This window comes from Anser brachyrhynchus (assembly GCF_964034855.1).
Source record: "Anser brachyrhynchus genome assembly, chromosome: 1".
Lineage (NCBI taxonomy): Eukaryota > Metazoa > Chordata > Aves > Anseriformes > Anatidae > Anser > Anser brachyrhynchus.
Window position 1 is genome coordinate 646,294 of NC_137694.1, and position 18,983 is coordinate 665,276.

The window sequence follows — 18,983 nt, forward strand, 5'->3', positions numbered from 1 at the left end:
CGGGGGGGGCGGGCGGGGCGGGGGAGGGGCGGGGGGAGGGGAGGGGGCGGGGGGGGAGGGGCTGGGGGGCGGGGGGCGGCGGGGGGGGGCAGCGGGGGGGCGGTGGGGAGGGGCAGGGAGGGCAGGAAAGGGGGGTGGGGAGGGGCCGGGGGGCTCCCCGCGGGGGGAGGAGGGGGCAGGAGGGCGGTGGGGGGGGAGCGGGGGGGCACGGAGGAGATGGGGGGGCCGGGCGGGGGGCGGGGGGCTGGGGCTATACAGGGCGCTACGGGGGGGGGGGGGGGGCACGGGGCTGCGGGGGGGCTGCGCGGGGCCCGCGGCGAGGGCGGGGGTCGGGGGGATCGGGGGGGGGGGGGGGGGGGCAGCCACGGGACGCGCCCGGCTCCCCCCCAGCAGCGCGGGGCGGCACCGGGGGGGGCGCGCGGGGAGGGGCGGGGGCGGCGCGGGGCCGTGCGGGGAGGGGCAGCCCCGGCCGGGGGGCAGGGCAGGACCCGGGGATGGAGGCCGGGAGCCGGCCGGGAGCCGGGGATGGAGGCCGGGACTGTCCGTGGTCCGGCGCTGGAGGCCGGGATTCGTCCCGGGGCTGGAGGCCGGGAGCTGTCCGGGACCCGGTGCTGGAGGCCGGGGGGCGTGCCTGGTCTGAAGGCCCGGACATGGCCCGGTGCCGGAGGCCGGGAGCTGTCCCGGGGCTGGAGGCCGGGAGCTGTCCGTGATCCAGTGCTGGAGGCCGGGGCTGTCCCGGTACTGGAGGCCGGGAAATGTCCAGGATCCAGTGCTGGAGGCCGGGGCTGTCCCGGTGCTGGAGGCCAGGAGCTGTCCCAGTACTGGAGGCCAGGAGCTGTCCCGGTACTAGAGGCCGGGAGCTGTCCGTGATCCAGTGCTGGAGGCCGGGATTCATCCCGGGGTTGGAGGCCGGAGCTGTCCAGGACCTGGTCCTGGAGGCTGGGACTGTCTGGGATCCAGTGCTGGAGGCTGGGATTTGTCCAGGACCCGGTGCTGGAGGCCGGGAGTCGTGCCTGTTCTGAAGGCCAGGAGATATCCTGGTACTGGAGGCCAGGAGCTGGCCAGGATCCAGTGCTGGAGGCCGGGATTTGTCCCGGGGCTGGAGGCCGGAGCTGTCCCAGCCTGACGGCTACCACCTGGGGCCGAGGTCTCCCCACGGGGCCCATGGAGCTGGGCGTTCAGCTGGCCCTGTGGGTCCGGCCGGGTCAGGACATGCCAGTACTGACGCTGGGTGTGGAAATATCCTTGGAGTAGGGAATAATCCATACTGTACCGAATATGGTAGCCACAGGAACGCTAATATACATAGCGCACGCCAGATGCAACGTGAGAATCCTGTAACCAGATGGTCTGTCCCGAACGGCAAGGGGTGGTGCTGGCTGTGTGGCAATAAAGCCAGGCAGGTGTTGCCCCTGGGACGGAAGGGAGCTTGCACCCTGGAGGCAATAATTCCAAACGGAACTGTTATTGAAGACCCACAAAGCCAAAGCCCCGTTGAGACCACACGCAGGATTAAGCGGACTCCAGATAATCCTCTGTAAAATTCTCTAGTATTTCACAGCTTTGCAAGGTGGTTTTTACCTTGGTTAAGGGTGAGTGAATTAGAAAAAGCTATTGTAAACATCTCAAAATACAAAAATATTGTAAATATATTGAAGATCTATAAAATAAGTTGGATAAGTTTGCAAAAATAGTACTCTAGAATCAAATAGTATTAGATTTATTAATAACCTCATAAGGAGGAGCGTGCCCTGTAATTAATACTAGTTTCTGTATATATGTAGATCAAACGGGATGAATTTGACTGATCTAAAAAATATTTGGGAGAAAAGAAAAAAAAAACACAAGATCCTACATAGGGTAACTCAAGATGACTCTTCCTGGGGATTTGGAAACATTTGGGAGAAACTAATTTCGTGATTACCTGCATAGAATTGGCTCAAACAACTATTTGTTGGTATTGTAATAATAATGGCATTGTATACCTGTCATCCCCCGTGACATCCGAAGAAGGATATTGTGCCTTCATGTTGGGAAAACTCAAGAGTGCGGTACGTGAAGGGGTGCAACAGCAACAATAGGAGTAAGGAAAGAAGAGGGGAGAATTGTGAGAAACTAAGTTGTGTTTTTGCAGTAGAGAATTACTTTTCTGTGTTCCAGCGTAGTTGTGCAGTCATAATAAGGAGAAATGCTAAGCAGATAAGTGGACAGTAGAAGGCCTCACTGTTCCAAAATAAGGCAGGAGCTTGAGGAAAAACAGGATGAGCAGTGTGAGAACAGTAAAACAAAGATCACAGGTTCTCAAAACATAAGAAAGGAGAAATTGAAGGGTTGAAAAAAAACAGAATTGTGCATATATGGTATAGAGGAGCGTCGTAGTGTAGAGCAGTACAGAGGAACCTGTGGTGCTCAGCCAGTGAGGAAACGGGAGGCGATCAGGCGTCGGGCAATAGGGAATAAAAGGTTACGATTCGTTTACTAAAATGCGCCCCTGATTGACAGGACGCCCGCCATTGCAATCGCGACTAAAATAGCTTCGCAGAAGATCCTGTCTGAAGAAAATTATTTGAGATTTTTCTCACACAGGGGCAGAGACCTGTGCATGGGGGGTCCCCAGAGGCCGGGGGGCACAGCAGGCAGCGGGGGGTCCCAGGGAAGCAGCGCCCGAGGGCCCTCGGGGAGGACAGGAGGCCCTGCGAGGGCCAGGAACAGCTCTGGGCACCGGAGGCCGCAGAAATCAGAGGCCACAAGAGGCCGTGCAGGGCCGGGAGGCGGGGGGGGCACCCCTGCACTGGGGAGCAGCTCGTGCTGGGGGGCCAAAGGCCTGGGGGCAGGGGGCCGCTGCGCCCACCCCTCCCTGCAGCCGCTTGGCCGATGCTGGTTCAGGACCGTGCCAGGCCCCCCCCCCCCCAATCTGGTTGTGCCAGGACCCCCACCCGTCCGGCTGCAGCACGGCACCGTGCCAGGCCCCACGGACCCCCCTCGTGGCACCCAGCTCCTGCTCACTGCAGACCCCGGCCGCTGAGGTACTGGCTCCCAGTGGCACAGACCCCCCCGGAGCATGCCCCCCCCCGAGGGAGCCGCCTGAACGTGGGATGGGTTTTGGGACCCACTGCTGCAGGCCCAGAGGGCACTGCCCCTGCGGGGGGACAAAGCCGGGTGGGGGGGGAAATCAGAGGGGGCTGCCCTGGTTGGGGAGCACCGAGACTCCCCCAGCTCCCTGCCTGTATGGGGCCGGCTCCCTGCGGCTGCTTCCCGGCCCCAGGAGGGCAGAGCAGTGCCAGGGTCCGCAGCCCCCCAGTGCCCCCCCTCAGCCCGTCTGTCCCAGGGGTCCAGCACTGCCCCCGCCACCCCCAGACACCCCCCAGGGACACTGGACCCCAGCCCAGGACAGATTAGGGCAGTCCCAGCCCCGCACAACGCTGTGGCAGTAGCCAGATAGGGGGGTGGCACCAGCCCCCCAGCCCCCCCCCCCCAGCTGCTGCCATGGCCCCGAGCCTCCCCCCACCCCCAGCAGCACCGGGCAGGGCTCCACGGGGGGAGGACGTGATCCAGGCTTAGGGCCAAGTTCTGCTGGGACGGAGCCTCCTGCACGGCGCCATCCTGTCCCCCTCCATCCACCCCCTGCCCCCCCCAGGGCTGTGCCCCCCCCCGGGACAGCCGTGGGCATCCCAGGCCGGTCCCGGTGTGAGGGCGCAGCCAGTCCCAGGCACGGAGACGCCGTCTGCCAGAGCTTTTATTGGGCACCTGAGGGCAGGGGGCTGGCGGTGCCCGCGGGGAGCGGTGCCCACACACCCCCACGCAGCGGGGGGAGCACGGTGCTGCCCCCCCCATGCCCTCAGGGGCTCGCGCCCCCCTTGGCCAGCAGAAGGTCCAGGTACGCGCCGGTGACCAGGTCCTCGTCCTGCACCCCCAGCTCCGCCATCAGCTCGCGGGCCACGCGCTCGCCGTGCTCCACGCTCTGGTCCTCGCTCAGCACCACCTGCGGACAGAGGGGGGGGGGTGAGGGGGGGCACCGGGGTGGGGGCGCACCCACCCCCGCGGCCGTGCCCGGCTCACCTCCAGCTCCAGGAAGTCGCCCAGCCCCTCCACGCTGTCCAGGTGCACCCGTGTCTGCCCCACCAGGTAGAGCAGCCGCTGCTTCCTCACCACGCCCAGCACGCCCAGCGCCTGCGCCAGCACCGCCTGCACAGCACCGCAGCTCTAACGGCCGGGATAGGCCCTGGGGGGGGGGGGGGGGGGGGGCACAGTGGGACCCCCGCCCCCGAGGGGTCATCCCACAGCAGGACGGTGCGTACCTCCAGGCCATCGGGGTCATCTGTGGGGGTGATGGTGAACTGGGACAGCTTGGGGCCGGCGCTGTCGGGGCGCTCGTAGAAGATGAGCTCACCTCGGCCATCCTGGGGGGCACTGGGGAGGGTCAGTCTGTGTGCTCCTCCCCAAGCCCCAGCACCCTCCCGGGCCCCACACCCACCCCCCAGTCCCAGTCCCACATCTGTACTGGTCCCATACCCCATGCCCACCACTCCCCCCAGTCCCATCCCCTGTCCCCTCTCCCCTCCCCCCTGTCCCCGTTCCTTGTCCCCCCCCCCCAGGTCCTGTTCTTCGTACCCCCGCCCCAGGTTCTGTGCCCTGTACCTCCCCTGAACCCTGTATCTCCTCCCAGGGTCCCGTCCCTGTCCCCCCCCCCCCCCCCGGGGTCCCATTCCCCGCCCCAGCCCCCCCCCGGTCCCATGCCTTGTACACCCCTCCGGGCCCGCTCCCCCCGTACCCTGTACCCCCGCTCCTATCCCCACCCATGCCCCTGATCCCCTCTCCCATATTCCCCCTGTTCCTCGGGTCCCATCCCCCTTCCCCCAGGTCCCATCCCCGTACACCCCCCCGGACCCCATCCCCTCCTCCCCCGGGCCCCGATACCCTTCCCCGTGCCCCCCCACGTACCCCCGGGGTCCCATCTCCCCCCCCCCCCCCCAGGTCCCATCCCCCGCCCCACCTGCCCCGGACCCCGTCCCCCGTCCCCCCCCGGTCCCGTCCCCCGGATCCCCCCGCACCTCGGGTCCCGTCCCCGTACCCCCCACTTGCCCCGTGCCCCATCCCAACCTCCCGCGGGTCCCGGTACCGGGACGCCCCCCCCCCGGCCCCGGGCTCACGGGGGAGCGCCGCAGCTTGAGGCGCCCCGCGGGCACGCGGAAGAAGGTGTCGGCCTGGGGCAGGGCCGTGCCCGCCGCCCCGCTCCGCCGCTCCGCCGCGCCCCGCACCGCCGCCGCCCGCCGCAGCCGCGCCTTCAGCTCCACGTTGCGCCGCATCCCGCCGCGCCGCGTGACGTCACCGCCGCCGCGCCGCCCCATTGGGCCGCGCCCGCCCCGCCTCCGCGCCGCCGGCCAACGGGCGCGGAGGGGCGGGGCGCGGAGGGGCGGGGCGGGGCGCGGCGGCCATGGCGGCCACGGCGGCGGGGCGCGGGGCGGGCGGCGGGGCCGGGAGCGGGGCCGTGCCCGCCGCCACCCGGCTGCGGGCCTACGCCTGGTGCCGGGAGTTCCTGGCCGGCTCCTGGAAGCTCATCGGCCCCGACGAGTTCGTCATCGGGCCCGTCAGGTACGGCCGGCACCGGAACGGGAAGCGGAACCGGCACCGGCGCGGGAACCCGCGCCGCCCCGCCCCGCCCCGCCCGCGACCCCCGCCCCGCCCCCGGTCCCTCCCTGTCCCTGCCCCCCCCCGTGCCCCCGCCGGTGCCCCCCGGTCCCGCCCCCGGTCCCCTCCCGGTCCCCTCCCCGGCCCCGTTCCCTGCCGTGTCCCCGCCGGACCCACACCCTCCGGCAGCCCCGGTGCCCCCTGCCCCTAGTTCCCGGTGCCCGCAGCCCCCCGGTCCCCATGCCCCCAGCTCCCAGTCCCCCTGCCCACGGCCCCCCGGTGCCCCCTGCCCGCGGTTCCCGGTGCCCGCGGTTCCCGGTGCCCTCCTCCCCGTGCCCCCCCCGAGCCGCCGTGGCCGCCCCTGACGCGTGCCGTGCCCGTGCCCGCAGCGGGGGGCTCAGCAACCTGCTCTTCAAGTGCGCGCTGCCCGAGCACATCCTCAGCGTGGGCGACGAGCCCCGGCAGGTGCTGCTGCGCGTCTACGGGGCCATCCTGCAGGTGAGACCCCGGCCCCGCCGCCACCGGCACCCCCGGGACCCATCGGGACCCCCGGCCCCGCCGCCGCTCACCGGCCCCGTCCGCAGGGCGTGGACTCGCTGGTGCTGGAGAGCGTGATGTTCGCCATCCTGGCGGAGCGCGCGCTGGGGCCGCGGCTCTACGGCGTCTTCCCCCAGGGGCGGCTGGAGCAGTACATCCCGGTACGGCACGGGGCAGTACGGGGCAGTATGGGGTGATACGGGGTAATACGGGGTAGTATGTGACAAGATGGGGCAGTACGGGGCAATATGGAGTGATGCACGGCGATATGGGGCAGTACGGGGTGATACAGGGCAATGTGGGGTGGTATGGGGTGATACAGAGTGGTACAGGGCAATATGGAGTGATATGGGGCAGTATGGGGTGAGATGGGGCAGTACGGGGCAATATGGAGTGATACAGGGCAATATGGAGCAATACCGGGCAGTACGGGGCAATATGGGGCAGTACGGGGTGATACAGGGTTATACAAGACAGTATGGGGTGATACGGGGCAATATGGAGCGATATGGGGTAGTATGGGGCGAGACGGGGTGGTACATGGCAATATGGAGCAATACAGGGCGATACAGGGTGATATGGGGTGGTACAGGGCAATATGGGGTGATATGGGATGGTACAGGGTAATATGGGGCGAGACAGGGCGGTACGGGGCGGTACGGGGCGATACGGGGCAATACAGCGCGGTACGGGGCAGGGTCCCCGCTGGCCCCCCCTTGCTGACACCGCTGTGCGTCCCCAGAGCCGTCGGCTGCGGACCGAGGACCTGCGGGACCCCGACATCTCCAAGGAGATCGCGGTGAAGATGTCGCGCTTCCACGGCATGGTGATGCCCTTCAACAAGGAGCCCAAGTGGCTCTTCGGGACCATGGAGCGGTGAGGGCGCCGCGCTCGTGGCGGGCAGCCGCCCCCAACCCCAAATCCCAGGGGCTCAGGGGGGCGCAGAGCGGCGGGGAGGGGGCGCAGGGGGGCTGCAGCCTCCCCCGTCCCCCGCCCCAGGTACCTGAAGCAGATTTCGGAGCTCACCTTCTCCGAGGAGGGGCAGCTGAAGAAGTTCAACCACCTGAAGGCCTACAACCTGCAGCAGGAGATGAGGAGCCTCAGGTGAGCCCGGTGTCCCCGGGGACCTCTGGGGGGGGACGCAGCTCTGCGCCCTGCCCGGCAGCGGTGGCGGGGGACGGGCGAGGGCTGACGCCGAGCTCTGCCCCCCTGCAGGGAGCTGCTGGAGGCCACCCCCTCGCCGGTCGTCTTCTGCCACAACGACGTGCAGGAGGGTGAGTGCCGGCGCCCTGCGGCCGTGCCGGGCCGCGCTCCTCGTCCCCCTGACCCGTCCCGGTCCCGTCCGTGTCCCCAGGGAACATCCTGCTGCTGGCCGGGCACGAGGCCTCCCCCTCGGACAAGCTGATGCTCATCGACTTCGAGTACAGCAGCTACAACTACCGGTGGGCGCGGGGCTGCGGGGGGCTGTGCCCCGCATCGGGCGGCTCCTCGCTCACCCCCCGCTCCCTCCCCAGGGGCTTTGACATCGGCAACCACTTCTGCGAGTGGGTGTACAACTACACGCACGGGTCCTGGCCCTACTACAAGGCCTCTCCGGAGAACTACCCCAGTCGGCAGCAGCAGGTGAGCCGTGCTGCCCCGGGGCGCTGCGGGGCTCGGGCAAGGCGCCGGGGCTGCAGGGGGGGTGCTGGGCTGGGGCACGCGCCGCCCGCAGCGTCCCAACCTGCTGCCGCCCCTTCCCCCCAGCTGCATTTCATCCGGCACTACCTCTCGGAGGACTCGGGGCGGCGCGGGGACACGACGCACGAGGAGCAGGCTCGCATCGAGGAGGAGATGCTGACGGAGATCAACCGGTGAGGGACGTGGGGGGAGCGGTGCTGGGGGCACCGTGTGGGAGAGCAGCAGCCCCGGGACGCCCCTCCCGCTCGCCCCGCTGGGGGCAGGGAGGGGGCCGGGGGTGCTGAGGGCTGTGCTCCCCTCAGGTTCGCTTTGGCCTCGCACTTCTTCTGGGGCCTCTGGTCCATCCTGCAGGCGAAGATCTCCACCATCGAGTTCGGGTACCTGGTGAGTGCTGCCCCTGGGGGGCCGGGCGGGCGCAGGGAGGGGCCCAGCCTCCACGCAGGGCTGCCCTAGGGCTCTCCTGCTCATCACCCCCCCCCCGGCACAGGGCACCGGGGCAGGGAGGGGTCCGGACAGCCAGGCGCAGGGGGGTCTCCAGCCCGGGCACCGGGGCAGGTTAGGGGGTGATCCCCAGGTGTCGCGGTGCTTCCCTCGTACCCCTGCGCTGGGGATGCTGGTGGAGGTGGGGGGGACAGGTCCCTTCTGACCCCTTTTCCCCCCACAGGACTATGCCCAGAGTCGCTTCGAGGCCTATTTCCAGCACAAGGCGCAGTGCTGCTGAGACCGACCGGATCCCTGGCCCTGCCTGTGCCCCCCCGCAGCCCCCCAGCCATGCCGTGGGGCCACAGACGCAGCGCCCCCTCCCACGGGGGCTGCAACAGGCGGCCGTGGGGCTGGTCCCTGCCGTGGCTGCCCCGCGGGGGACGGGGACGGGGCAGGCTCCGGGGCTGCGTCGTGGCATGGGGCGAGCTGTGGGACCACCAGGGTGCGTGGGGAAAGGGGACAGCCCCCCCTCAAAGAGGGGACACAGCCGTGGGGCTCCGCCTCTGCCATCACTGCTGGAGGCAAAGGAGGCCGCAGCCCCTGCTGACCTCCCACAGTGCCTCTGCAGCCCCCCCATGCCCCTGCAGCCCCCCCATGCCCCTGCAGCCCTGGCCTCCCCCTGCAGGCACAAGGCGGGGTTGGAGCCGTGGGCACCGCACTGGTGGGACCCCCTCGGTCCCCCCCAGACCAGGAGGGGTCGCGGGTGGCTGCGTGTGGTCCTGCCCGCTGTAAGGGCTGCATGTGGAGGTGCTGGGGGCAGGGGGTGGGGGGGCTCTGCACGTGCATCTCATCCCCCCCCAGCTCTCCCCCACCATCTGGGGCCAGGCAGGACCCCCGTGCCGCACCGTGCCCCCCCCGTGCCCCCCTGCCCGGCTCCCCGCTGCCTTGGCTGCGCAGCCGCTGCTCGACGGGGCTGGGGGCTGGGGGCTGGCGGCCCCCCCGACAGCAGAATGTACAGTCCTGGACCAATAAACGCTGCGGTGCTGCACGGGGGCTGCTCGCTGTCTGCTGCCCCGTGGCGTTGCCCCGTTTGCCCTGCAGGCTCCGGGGAGCAGGGTGGGTGTGGGCAGCCCCGGGGGGGTTCTGCCCTCGGGCGGTGCTCACAGCTCTGCCCGTGCGCACAGGGGGGGCTTCGGTGTGGCCTCCCCCTCCTCGGTGCCTGCTGGCCGCAGGGGCTCGTGGCTTCGCCTTGTGAGTGGCTTCGGCTTCTGCGGCACCCCCGGCAGCCTCTGCGCCCCCTGCACCCCCTGCACCCCACAGCGCCAGGGCCCCCAGCCCCCTGGTCCCCTCCTGGCTCCCCTGGGACACCCCCAGCTCCCGTAGGGCCATTGCTCCACGGGACCCCCCCGGCTCACCGTGGGGTGCATGGGGAGGGGGTGTCTGTGGGCAGGGCGGGGGGGCAGAGCCCAGCCCCACGGGGATGTGAGGTGGGGGCCGGGGAGGAGGGGGCTCAGCGCCACCCGGGGACGCGGGGGGGGGACGCGTGGGGATGGGGACAGGAGGACAGCGCCCACCCCGCCCTGCCCTCCCCGTCCGTGCGGGGACGGAGCTGCTCCCGGCTGCGCTGCTGGGGGGGGGAGTGACCGGGGGGGGGCTCCCGGAGGACGCTGCGAGCCCGTCAGGGGGACACGCGGCCGGGCCGGGACCCCCCCCTGCCCCGGGACCCCCTGCCCCAGGACCACTCCTGCCCCGGGACCCCCCCTACCCCGGGACCCCCTGCCCCGGGACCCCCTGCCCCGGGACCCCCAGGCCGGGCGCGGAGCCCCGCGGGGGGGGCACCCCGGGGCGCGCTGCCCCCGCTCCTCTCGGCCCGGTCCCGGCCATTTATAGCCCCGTCGCGGCAGCAGCTGCCGGGGGGCCGGGGGGGCTCTCCCCGGGCCGCGCGGGGCGGACGAGCCGCGGTCCCGGCGGGTGCACGCGTGGGGCCGGTCCCCGCACAAGGCCCCCCCCCCCGCTCCCCCCCCACGCGCGGCGGCTCCACGCCGCGGCTCCCACGCAGCGGGACGGGGGCACGGCCGTGGGGGTGCGGGGAGCTGCGGGTTCCCGGGGGGTGCCGGTCCCCTGCCCGGCCGGGGGTCCGCGGGGGGGGTCCCGCCGGGTGCCGGGTCCCCGGCGGGGGGGGGGGGGGGGGCGCGGGGCGAGGCGGGCCCCGGGGGAGGAGCGGCCGGGCGGCCCCGGCCATTTCGGGCCATGTGGCGGGGCCGCCCCCCCGCCCGTGTCCGGTTACAGCCCCCCGGGGCGCGGCGCGGGGCGCGCGGAGCCGCCGTCCCCGGGGCGCAGCGGGCGCACGGAGCCGCCGTCCCCGGGGCTCTGCCCCTCGCCGTTCGCACCCCCCGAGCAGGTACCGGGCACTGCGGGGCGGGCGGGGCGCCCGCGGCACCCGGGCCTGGGGGGGGCCCCGCGGGGGGTCGGGGTCCGCTCGGGGCTGGGGGAGCCCCGGGGCGCTGGGGCGCCGCCGAGCCGCTGCCCCCGGCCCGCACCGGGCCCCCTCCCGGGCCGTGCCCTTGCGCTGCTGCTGCCGCTGGGGGACCGTTCTCCGGGCCCCCTTGTGTCTGCCGGGCCCCCTTGTGACCCCGGGGCGTCCCAGGGGGCTCTGGGTACCCCTGTGCTGGCCTGTCCCGCTGCACCCCGTCCCGCGGCACCCTGGTCCCACTGCACGGTGGTCCCACTGCGCCCTCGTCCCACTGTGCCCCGTCGGGTGGCCCCATAGTCCCCAGGATCCGAGCCCTGGGCAGGGCGCCCCGTGGGCTGGGCAGCTGCAGCTCTGTCCCTGGGGTGTCCCCCGGGGCATCCGTGTCCCTCCAGGGCACGTCCCGGTGCCGCACCGCCCCGGTGACCTTGTGACGCTCGGTGGCTGCTGGGCGTGAGGAGTGGGCAGAGCGGGCCAGGGCACGTGGGTCCCCCAGGGCCTGCAGTTACGTGGGTGCTGTGCTGTGCTGTGCAGTGCCATGCAGTGCTATGCAGTGCCATGCAGTCCAGTGCAGTGTGCCGTGCAGTGCAGTGCTGTGCTGTGCAGAGCCCTTGCCGTGCCGTGCCGTGCCATACTGTGCACTGCCGTGCCGTGCGGTGTGATGAGCTCGGTGGGTGCGGAGCAGCTCAGCACAGGGCAGGGCAGTGCCACGCAGCGCCATGCAGCTCGGTGCAGCGCGATGCAGTTTAATGCAGCGCAGCGCAGCGCAGCACGAAGCAGCGCAGTGCCTCGCAGGCCCTGCTGTGCTGCAGCACGGTGCTGTGCGGTGCTGTGCAGTTGGTGCTGTGCACTTCGGTGCCATGCAGCGTGACGCATGCCAGCGCGGTGCGGTGCCGTGGCAGCAGCAGGACTCCTGGCTCTCACCGCACTGCTGTTTGCCTTCAGCCCAAGGACGCCCTTGTGGAAGGGCACCTCAGGCTCACACACCGGGGAGGCAGCTCCGTGGCTCCCACCACGCTGCCGTGCTGAGCCGGCTGTGCCCACACCAGCAGGAGCCCGGGCCCCACGCAGCGGTGGGGGCTCTGCCCGTGCCCCCTGAGGGAGGGGACCCTGGGCACGGAGGGGTGTGGGGGGGCCCAGCTCCTGCCGCAGCCCCTGCCCCAGTGTTCCCGGTGCGTGGGGACGATGCACGGCTTGGCAGCAGGGGGCCTGTGCTGCTGCCCCCCCATGCGGCCGGGTGCGCCGCGGGGGTGTGTCTGTGCATCTGCCCCCTCGGCGGCGTGCGCTGGGGCAGCGGGACGGTGCCTGACCCTTCCCTCACTGGGCACCCGTCCAGGCCCATGTGACTGGGACAGGGCCCCCCCGCGGGCACGCGCACGTGGCTCCGGGGCCTGGCCGGGGCTGACGTGATGCAGCTCTCCTGGCACCGCCGCTGGCACGCAGCGTGACCGTCCCGGTGCGCGGTGGCCCCGGTGACACCGGCGGGGGGGGGGGGCACGGGGGGGGCTGCGATGCCAACAGCGTCATGGGGTGTTCCAGGTGGTGCCCAGAGCCACGGCACCGCAGAGCCTGGCGCCCGGTGCCGGGTGTGGCCATCCCCAGGCACCGTCCCCCCGCTCAGCCACCCCCCGCCCGCCCCCAGGTGCCAGCAGCCCCCCAAGATGGCAGAAGCCCACCAGGCCGTGGCCTTCCAGTTCACCGTCACCCCCGAGGGCTTAGATTTCCACCTCAGCCGCGAGGCCGTCAAGCAGCTCTACCTCGCCGGCATCTCCTCCTGGAAGAAGCGCTTCGTCCGCGCCAAGGTGGGCCCGGGGGGGGGCTGCGGGGCCCGGTGGTCCCTGCCACCCCGCCACCGCCGCCCTGACCCCCTGTGCCCACAGAACAGCTTCCTGACCGGCGTCTACCCCGCGTCCCCCTCCAGCTGGATGGTGGTGGTGATGGCCACCGCCGGCTCCTTCTACTGCCAGGTGGACCCCTCCATGGGGCTGATCACCCGCATCCGCTGCTTCCTGCCTGAGAGGTGAGCGGGGGCAGCTCCACACGGCCCCCAGCCTCTGGGCACCCCACTCAGCCCCCCCAGCCCACGGGCATGGCCCCACCTGCGGCGTCCCCAAGGAGGGACCGTGCCCCACGTCCTCCAGCCCTATGGGCACGTCCCCACCTGCCGTGTGTCCCACCCCACACGTCCCCCAACACCGCGAGCATGGTCCCAGCACGGGGACATCCCCCAGGGCATCCCACCCGCGAGTCCCCCCAGCCCCGTGGTGCCCCCCACGCGGTCACGTCCCCACCTCAGCCCTCTCCCCGCTCCCCGCAGCCAACTCCTGAGCTACGAGAGCCGGACGGTCGTGAGCGCCGTCCTCTTCTCCACCGGCGTCTGGCTCTCGGCTGTGCTGCTCTTCCGGCAGACGATGAGGCTGCTCCTCTCCTACCACGGGTGGATGTTTGAGCCCCACGGCAAGATGAGCCGCAGCACCAAGATCTGGGTGGTGCGTGCCTGCGCGTGCGCCTCCAAGCGTGCGCGTGTTGCACGGGGGGCGCTGGCAGTGCCACAAAGGCGCTGGTGGTGGGGACAGCACCGGGGACATTGGGGGCTGGTGTGGGGAGGGGGGCTAGCTCCTGCAGCGCTGCCCCTGACCCCCAGCCTCTGCGCTGGCCCTGCAGGCGCTGATGAAGGTGCTCTCAGGCCGCAAGCCCCTGCTCTACAGCTTCCAGACCTCGCTGCCCAAGCTGCCCGTGCCCCCCGTGGAGGCCACCATCCGCAGGGTAAGGGCTGAGCAGCGCGGGGGCACCGCCTGGCGCTGCCCTCCCTGGTCCCCGGGGACGGCGGTGACCCGAGCCCCCTGCCCGCAGTACCTGGAGTCCGTGCGCCCGCTGATGGACGACGAGAAGTACAGCAAGATGGAGGCTCTGGCCAAGGAGTTCAAGGAGAAGACGGCCCCCCGGCTGCAGAAGTACCTGATCCTCAAGTCCTGGTGGACCACCAACTACGTGAGCCCAGCCCCGGGAGCGGGACACTGCTGTGATCCCACGGCCTGGGCATGGTCACCCCTTCGTGGGGCCCTGGGGCACCCAGGCTGGGTGGGGGGGATGCGGGGTGGTCCTGGGGCAGCCTCTTGCCACCCCTGTCCCTGCTCCTGTGTCCCGCTTGCTGAGAAGCTCCAGCCTGGGCCTTGCTCTGCAGCCTACCATGCCCTGAAGAGATGGGCACAGGGACATGGGGCAGGGGTGCTGCCCCCCTGGGCAGCCTGGGGACCCCAACAAGGTCACTGTGGGCAGGACAGGGGGTCTTGCACCGAGCCCCAGTGTGGGGAGGGCAGGGGCTGACCCCGCTCCCTGTCCCTGCTCCTGCAGCTGGCCCCTTCCACTGTCCCTCTCCCCTGCCCCTGTCCCACGTCCCCTTCCCAGTGTCCGTATCTGCTCTCCCTGTCCCCTCTCCCCGCACCTGCTTCTGTCCCTGCCCAGCCACCTTCGCCCCGCTTTGTCCCCAGTTCCTGTCCCCTTCCCCCATCGCTATCCCTTGCCTTGTCCATTGCCCTATCTGCCCTTCCTGTCCCCATCCCTGTCCCCCATCCCCACCCCTGTCCCCGTCCCTGCCCCGCGGTGACCCCAGCTCCCGTCCCCCACCAGGTGAGCGACTGGTGGGAGCAGTACATCTACCTGCGCGGCCGCAGCCCGCTCATGGTCAACAGCAACTACTACGCCATGGTGAGGGGGGTGGCGGTGCCACGGCGCCGTCCCCCGGCCGGGGACGTTCCCTGACCCGCAACGGGCCGAGCGGGGACCCCGGGCGCCCCCTCCCAGCCCATCTCTTGTCCCCAGGACTTCCTCTACGTGACGCCCAGCCACATACAGGCTGCCCGGGCGGGCAACGTGGTGCACGCCATCCTGCTGTACCGCCGCAAGCTGGACCGCGGGGAGATCCCGCCCGTGAGCACCTGGGGGGGGGGCACGGGGTCCGGGTGGGGGCGTGGGGCTGCGGGGCAGGCTGGGGGCACCGGGTAGGGGATCTGAGGAGCCCAGCGGGGCACGGGAGGGAGGGGAATAATGGGGCAGGGGTCGGGCTGGGGGCAAGTGCTGTGGGGCTGGCAGAGGGTCAGGGGGCTGCAGCGGGGATGGGGGTCGCAGTGGGCTGGGGTGGGAGCCCCTCTCGTTGCCCCCCCACAGATGATGGCGCTGGGCATCGTGCCCATGTGCTCCTACCAGTCGGAACGGATGTTCAACACCACCCGCATCCCCGGCAAGGAGACGGGTACGTGGCCGGCAGGGCAGGGCCCCATCCTGAGCCGGGGCTCAGCCCCAGCCCTGCACACGAGGGCTGCCCCGGGGTGCTCAGCCCCCCCGCCCCATGGGTCCTGTCGTGCCGTGGGATGGCCGCAGCGGAGCAATGGTGCCCCTCCCGCAGACACGCTGCTGCACTTGCTGGACAGCAAGCACTTGGCCGTCTACCACAAGGGCCGCTTCTACAAGGTGTGGCTGTACTACGGGGGGCAGCTGCTGAAGCCGCGGGACCTGGAGCTGCAGTTCCAGCGCATCCTGGACGACCCCTCGCCCCCCCAGCCCGGCGAGGAGCGGCTGGCGGCCCTCACCGCCGGGGACAGGTACCCGGGCTGGGGGCGCAGGGCGATGGGGGACACGGCTGCCCCGCGGGGTGGTGGCACCTGGGGGCTGCCGGGGCGCAGGGGCAGCGCCAGGCGCCCGCCCTCACTGCTGCCGGTGCCCGCAGGGTGCCCTGGGCAGAGGCACGGGCCCGATTCTTCAGCCAGGGCAAGAACAAGGTGTCGCTGGATGCCATTGAGCGGGCAGCCTTCTTCCTGACGCTGGACGAGGAGGCGCACGGCTACAGCGCGGACAGGGAGGACTGCATGGACACCTACGCCAAGTCCCTGCTGCACGGGCAGTGCTACGACCGGTGGGCAGCCCCTGTTCCCCCCAGCCCCGAGCCCCTGCACCCCTGGGACACCCCCGGCACCGCGCCGCTCACCCCGTGCCCCCCCGCAGGTGGTTCGACAAATCCTTCACCCTGGTTGTCTACAAGAACGGCAAGCTGGGCGCCAACGCCGAGCACTCGTGGGCCGACGCGCCCATCATCGGGCACCTCTGGGAGGTACCGGCTGGGGGGGGACCTGCGCCCCCATGGGGCACACCAGGATGGGCACCCACCCCTAAATGGAAACACCCCCCCCAAACGGGCACCCCCAAAATGGGCACCCCCCCGGGGCTGAGCATCCGGAGCTGGGCATCCCCAGTGGGCTCCCCCAGAAGTGGGCACCCCAGTTGGGCACCCCCAGTTGGGCACTCTGGAGCTGGGCACCCCCACTGGGCACCCCCTGGGTCCCCCCAAAACTGGGCATCCCTGGGCTGGGCACCACTACTGGGGACGCCCGGGCTGGGCACCACCATCCTGGGGACACAGCGAGCTCCATGGGGGGCAGGGGACAGCCTTGGGGGTAAAGGGGGCTGCAGGAGGGCTGTGGGGGGGGCCATGCTGGGGGCGAGTTGGTGGATACTGCTGCGTGAGGAAGGCTGGGGGCTGGGAGCACTGTGAGGCCGGTGCCCCCCGCTCAGTCCCTGCCTCCCCCCAGTTCATGCTGGCGACAGACAAATTCCAGCTGGGCTACACCGAGGGGGGGCACTGCGTGGGGGACCCCGACACGCGGCTGGCACCACCCCAGCGCCTGCAGTGGGACATCCCCCAGGAGGTGGGTGCAGCCCTGAGCCGCCCCGGCCCCGCACCCTGTGGTGTTCCTGCACTGGAGCCAGCCCTGCCCGCTGGCCACCCGGTGCCACCCGGTGCCACCCAGTGCCGCCCTGGCCCCATGGGAGCGGGGCTGACCCTCGGCGTCCCCGTCCCGGGGCGCTTGGTGCCCGCGCCCACCGCCACGGCCGCGTGTCCCCGCAGTGCCAGGCCACCATCGAGAGCTCGTACCGCGTGGCCAAGGCGCTGGCCGACGACGTGGACTTCTGCTGCTTCCAGTTCTCCGACTTCGGGAAGGGGCTGATCAAGAAGTGCCGGACCAGCCCCGACGCCTTCATCCAGATCTCCCTGCAGCTCGCCCACTTCCGCGTGAGCTGCGCCGCGGGGACGCGCGGGGGGGCCCCAGTGGGCGTCCCCCTGTGCCCGCTCCCAGCCGCCTCTCTCCGCAGGACAAGGGCTGCTTCTGCCTCACCTACGAGGCCTCCATGACGCGGCTGTTCCGCGAGGGCCGGACGGAGACGGTGCGCTCCTGCACCTCCGAGTCGACTGCCTTCGTGCGGAGCATGGGGGACGCCAGGCAGAGCGTGAGCGCCGCGCCGCCCCACGCCCCTCGCGCCGTGCCTTGCCCAAGTCCCTGTCCCTCGGGGGGGTCCCCACCCCTTGGTCACATTCCCCATCTCCAGCAGAGGCCCCTGCCCCTCGGGGAGATCCCCAGCCCAGGAGGAAGCACCCGTCTCTGCAGGAGGTCCCTGACCCCGGTGGAGGTCCCTGTCCCTCGGGGATGTCCCCGTCCCTTGGGACCGTTTCCCCAGAGCTGCGGAGCCGCTGCCATCCCCAGGCAGGACGGAGGACGTCACCCCGCACAGAGCACCCCGGGGTGGGCAGGTTTTGGGGTGTGCCGGCCCCTGAGCTCGGCTCTCCCTGCAGCGGGCCGAGCGCCAGCGGCTCTTCAAGCTGGCGGCGGAGAAGCACCAGCACATGTACCGCATGGCCATGACCGGGGCCGGCATCGACCGGCACCTCTTCTGCCTCTACGTGGTGTCCCGCTACCTGGGGGTGCAGTCCCCCTTCCTGGCACAGGTGAGCGGGGCAGGGCGCTGGGGAGCACGTGCTTCGCTGCGGGGCGCAGCGGGGCGCAGCGGGGTACAGTGGGGCACAGTGGGGCACAGTGGGGTGCATTGGGGCGCAGTGGGGCACAGCAGGGCGCAGAGGGGCAATGTGGGGTGCATTGGGACGCAGTGGGGCACAGCAGGGCACAGCAGGGCGCAGAGGGGCACAGTGGGGCACAGTGGGGTGCATTGGGGCACAGTGGGGTGCAGCGGGGCACCAGCCGCAGCAGTGACCCCATCCCCACAGGTGCTGTCGGAGCCCTGGCGCCTCTCCACCAGCCAGACGCCGCAGCAGCAGCTGAAGATGTTCGACCTGGACAAGTACCCGGACCACGTCTCCACCGGCGGCGGCTTCGGCCCGGTCAGCATCGCTCGGCCACGGGGAGGGGGACGGGACCCCCCCCCCCCAGGGGAACCAGCAGACCCTGGGCTCCCCAGCCCCGCTCACTTCCCCCCCTCTGCCCCCCCAGGTCGCTGACGATGGCTACGGCGTCTCCTACATCATCGCCGGCGAGAACCTCATCACCTTCCACATCTCCAGCAAGTACTCCAGCCCCGAGACGGTGAGGGCTGAGGCTGGGGGCTGGGGGTCCCCGGGGCGGGGGGAGCTGGGCAGCCCCCAGCTGGGTAAGGACAGTCCCGTCCCCCCCCAACTCCCACACGGTGCTGAGCCTCTGCCCTCTGGCCAGCGCAGGGCACGGGCTGCCCCTCTGTGCCCCGCTGCATCCCAGTTGCTCTCCCTTGGGACCCCGACCACAATCCAGGCTCACAGAGCTGCCCATGCAGGACCTGCGGGGGGGGCCCCAAGGGACACGGGGGGGGTACCAAGGTTTGGGGGGGTCCCCGGAGCTTTTGGGGGTCACAGGAGACACAGGTTGGGCTCAGGGGCTTGGGGGGGGGGTCCCCGGGGCTGGGATGTCCATCCCTGTGCACAGGGCAGGGCACAGCAGGATGGGGGAGGCAGGGCTGGGCCCCCCCCTCTCTGGGTACGACCCCCCCAGCTGATGGGGGTGCGGGCGCTGCCACAGGACTCGAAGCGTTTCGGGAGGAACATCCGCCAGGCCATGCTGGACGTCGCCGAGCTCTTCGACGTGCCAGCCAAGAAGGCGGGGAAGTGAGGGGGCGCGGGCGGCCCCGGGTCCCTGCGGGGTCCCAGGGGACACGGAGGAGCCGGGACCACGGGGGGCCGTGGGGCGAGGGCGGGTGGGGGGAGCAGGGCCTTGCTTCTCTGTAAATGCTGCCAATAAAGGCTGCTTCTGCCACACCGCCGCGGCCTCTCCGGGGCACGGCACGGCCAGCGCTGGGGTCCCTGAGCTGCGGGAAGGGGGTGGCGGCGCCGTGTGGGTCCCCGCATGGTCTCTGCGTCCCAGGGGCCCCCCTGCCCGCAGGCAGTGGGCGCGTGCCACGGGGCTAACGAGCCGCGGTCGGGGCACCAGCA

At 71.2% G+C, this 18,983-nt stretch overlaps 3 protein-coding genes across 4 annotated transcripts; 2 read left to right on the forward strand and 1 right to left on the reverse strand.

Annotated features, from left to right (window-relative positions):
• Positions 1 to 3,718: 3,718 nt before the first annotated feature.
• Positions 3,719 to 5,363, reverse strand: LOC308196907 (uncharacterized protein). The gene is made up of 4 exons (XM_080596657.1): positions 5,151 to 5,363; positions 4,299 to 4,400; positions 4,060 to 4,185; positions 3,719 to 3,982 (listed from the first exon to the last, which is right to left on the reverse strand). The coding sequence occupies exons 1-4, from the start codon at positions 5,346 to 5,348 to the stop codon at positions 3,839 to 3,841; spliced, it is 570 nt and encodes a 189-aa protein (XP_080452783.1). The 5' UTR covers positions 5,349 to 5,363; the 3' UTR covers positions 3,719 to 3,838.
• Positions 5,364 to 5,405: 42 nt separating this feature from the next.
• Positions 5,406 to 9,321, forward strand: CHKB (choline kinase beta). The gene is made up of 11 exons (XM_080596641.1): positions 5,406 to 5,592; positions 6,018 to 6,126; positions 6,213 to 6,326; positions 6,908 to 7,041; positions 7,165 to 7,269; positions 7,381 to 7,439; positions 7,520 to 7,607; positions 7,680 to 7,788; positions 7,912 to 8,018; positions 8,148 to 8,229; positions 8,510 to 9,321. The coding sequence occupies exons 1-11, from the start codon at positions 5,435 to 5,437 to the stop codon at positions 8,564 to 8,566; spliced, it is 1,122 nt and encodes a 373-aa protein (XP_080452767.1). The 5' UTR covers positions 5,406 to 5,434; the 3' UTR covers positions 8,567 to 9,321.
• Positions 9,322 to 10,529: 1,208 nt separating this feature from the next.
• CPT1B (carnitine palmitoyltransferase 1B) lies at positions 10,530 to 18,810 on the forward strand. Of its 2 annotated transcripts, XM_080596619.1 has the most exons (19): positions 10,530 to 10,669; positions 12,381 to 12,540; positions 12,619 to 12,758; positions 13,056 to 13,227; positions 13,403 to 13,504; positions 13,592 to 13,729; positions 14,369 to 14,446; positions 14,561 to 14,668; positions 14,906 to 14,990; positions 15,144 to 15,339; positions 15,465 to 15,650; positions 15,740 to 15,845; positions 16,324 to 16,440; positions 16,641 to 16,805; positions 16,886 to 17,020; positions 17,364 to 17,516; positions 17,793 to 17,906; positions 18,016 to 18,108; positions 18,574 to 18,810. In XM_080596619.1, the coding sequence occupies exons 2-19, from the start codon at positions 12,400 to 12,402 to the stop codon at positions 18,661 to 18,663; spliced, it is 2,319 nt and encodes a 772-aa protein (XP_080452745.1). In that variant the 5' UTR covers positions 10,530 to 10,669; positions 12,381 to 12,399; the 3' UTR covers positions 18,664 to 18,810. The 2 variants fall into 2 exon arrangements, with proteins under 2 accessions (XP_080452745.1, XP_080452746.1); XM_080596620.1 differs by lacking the exon at positions 13,056 to 13,227.
• The last annotated feature ends 173 nt before the right edge of the window (positions 18,811 to 18,983 follow it).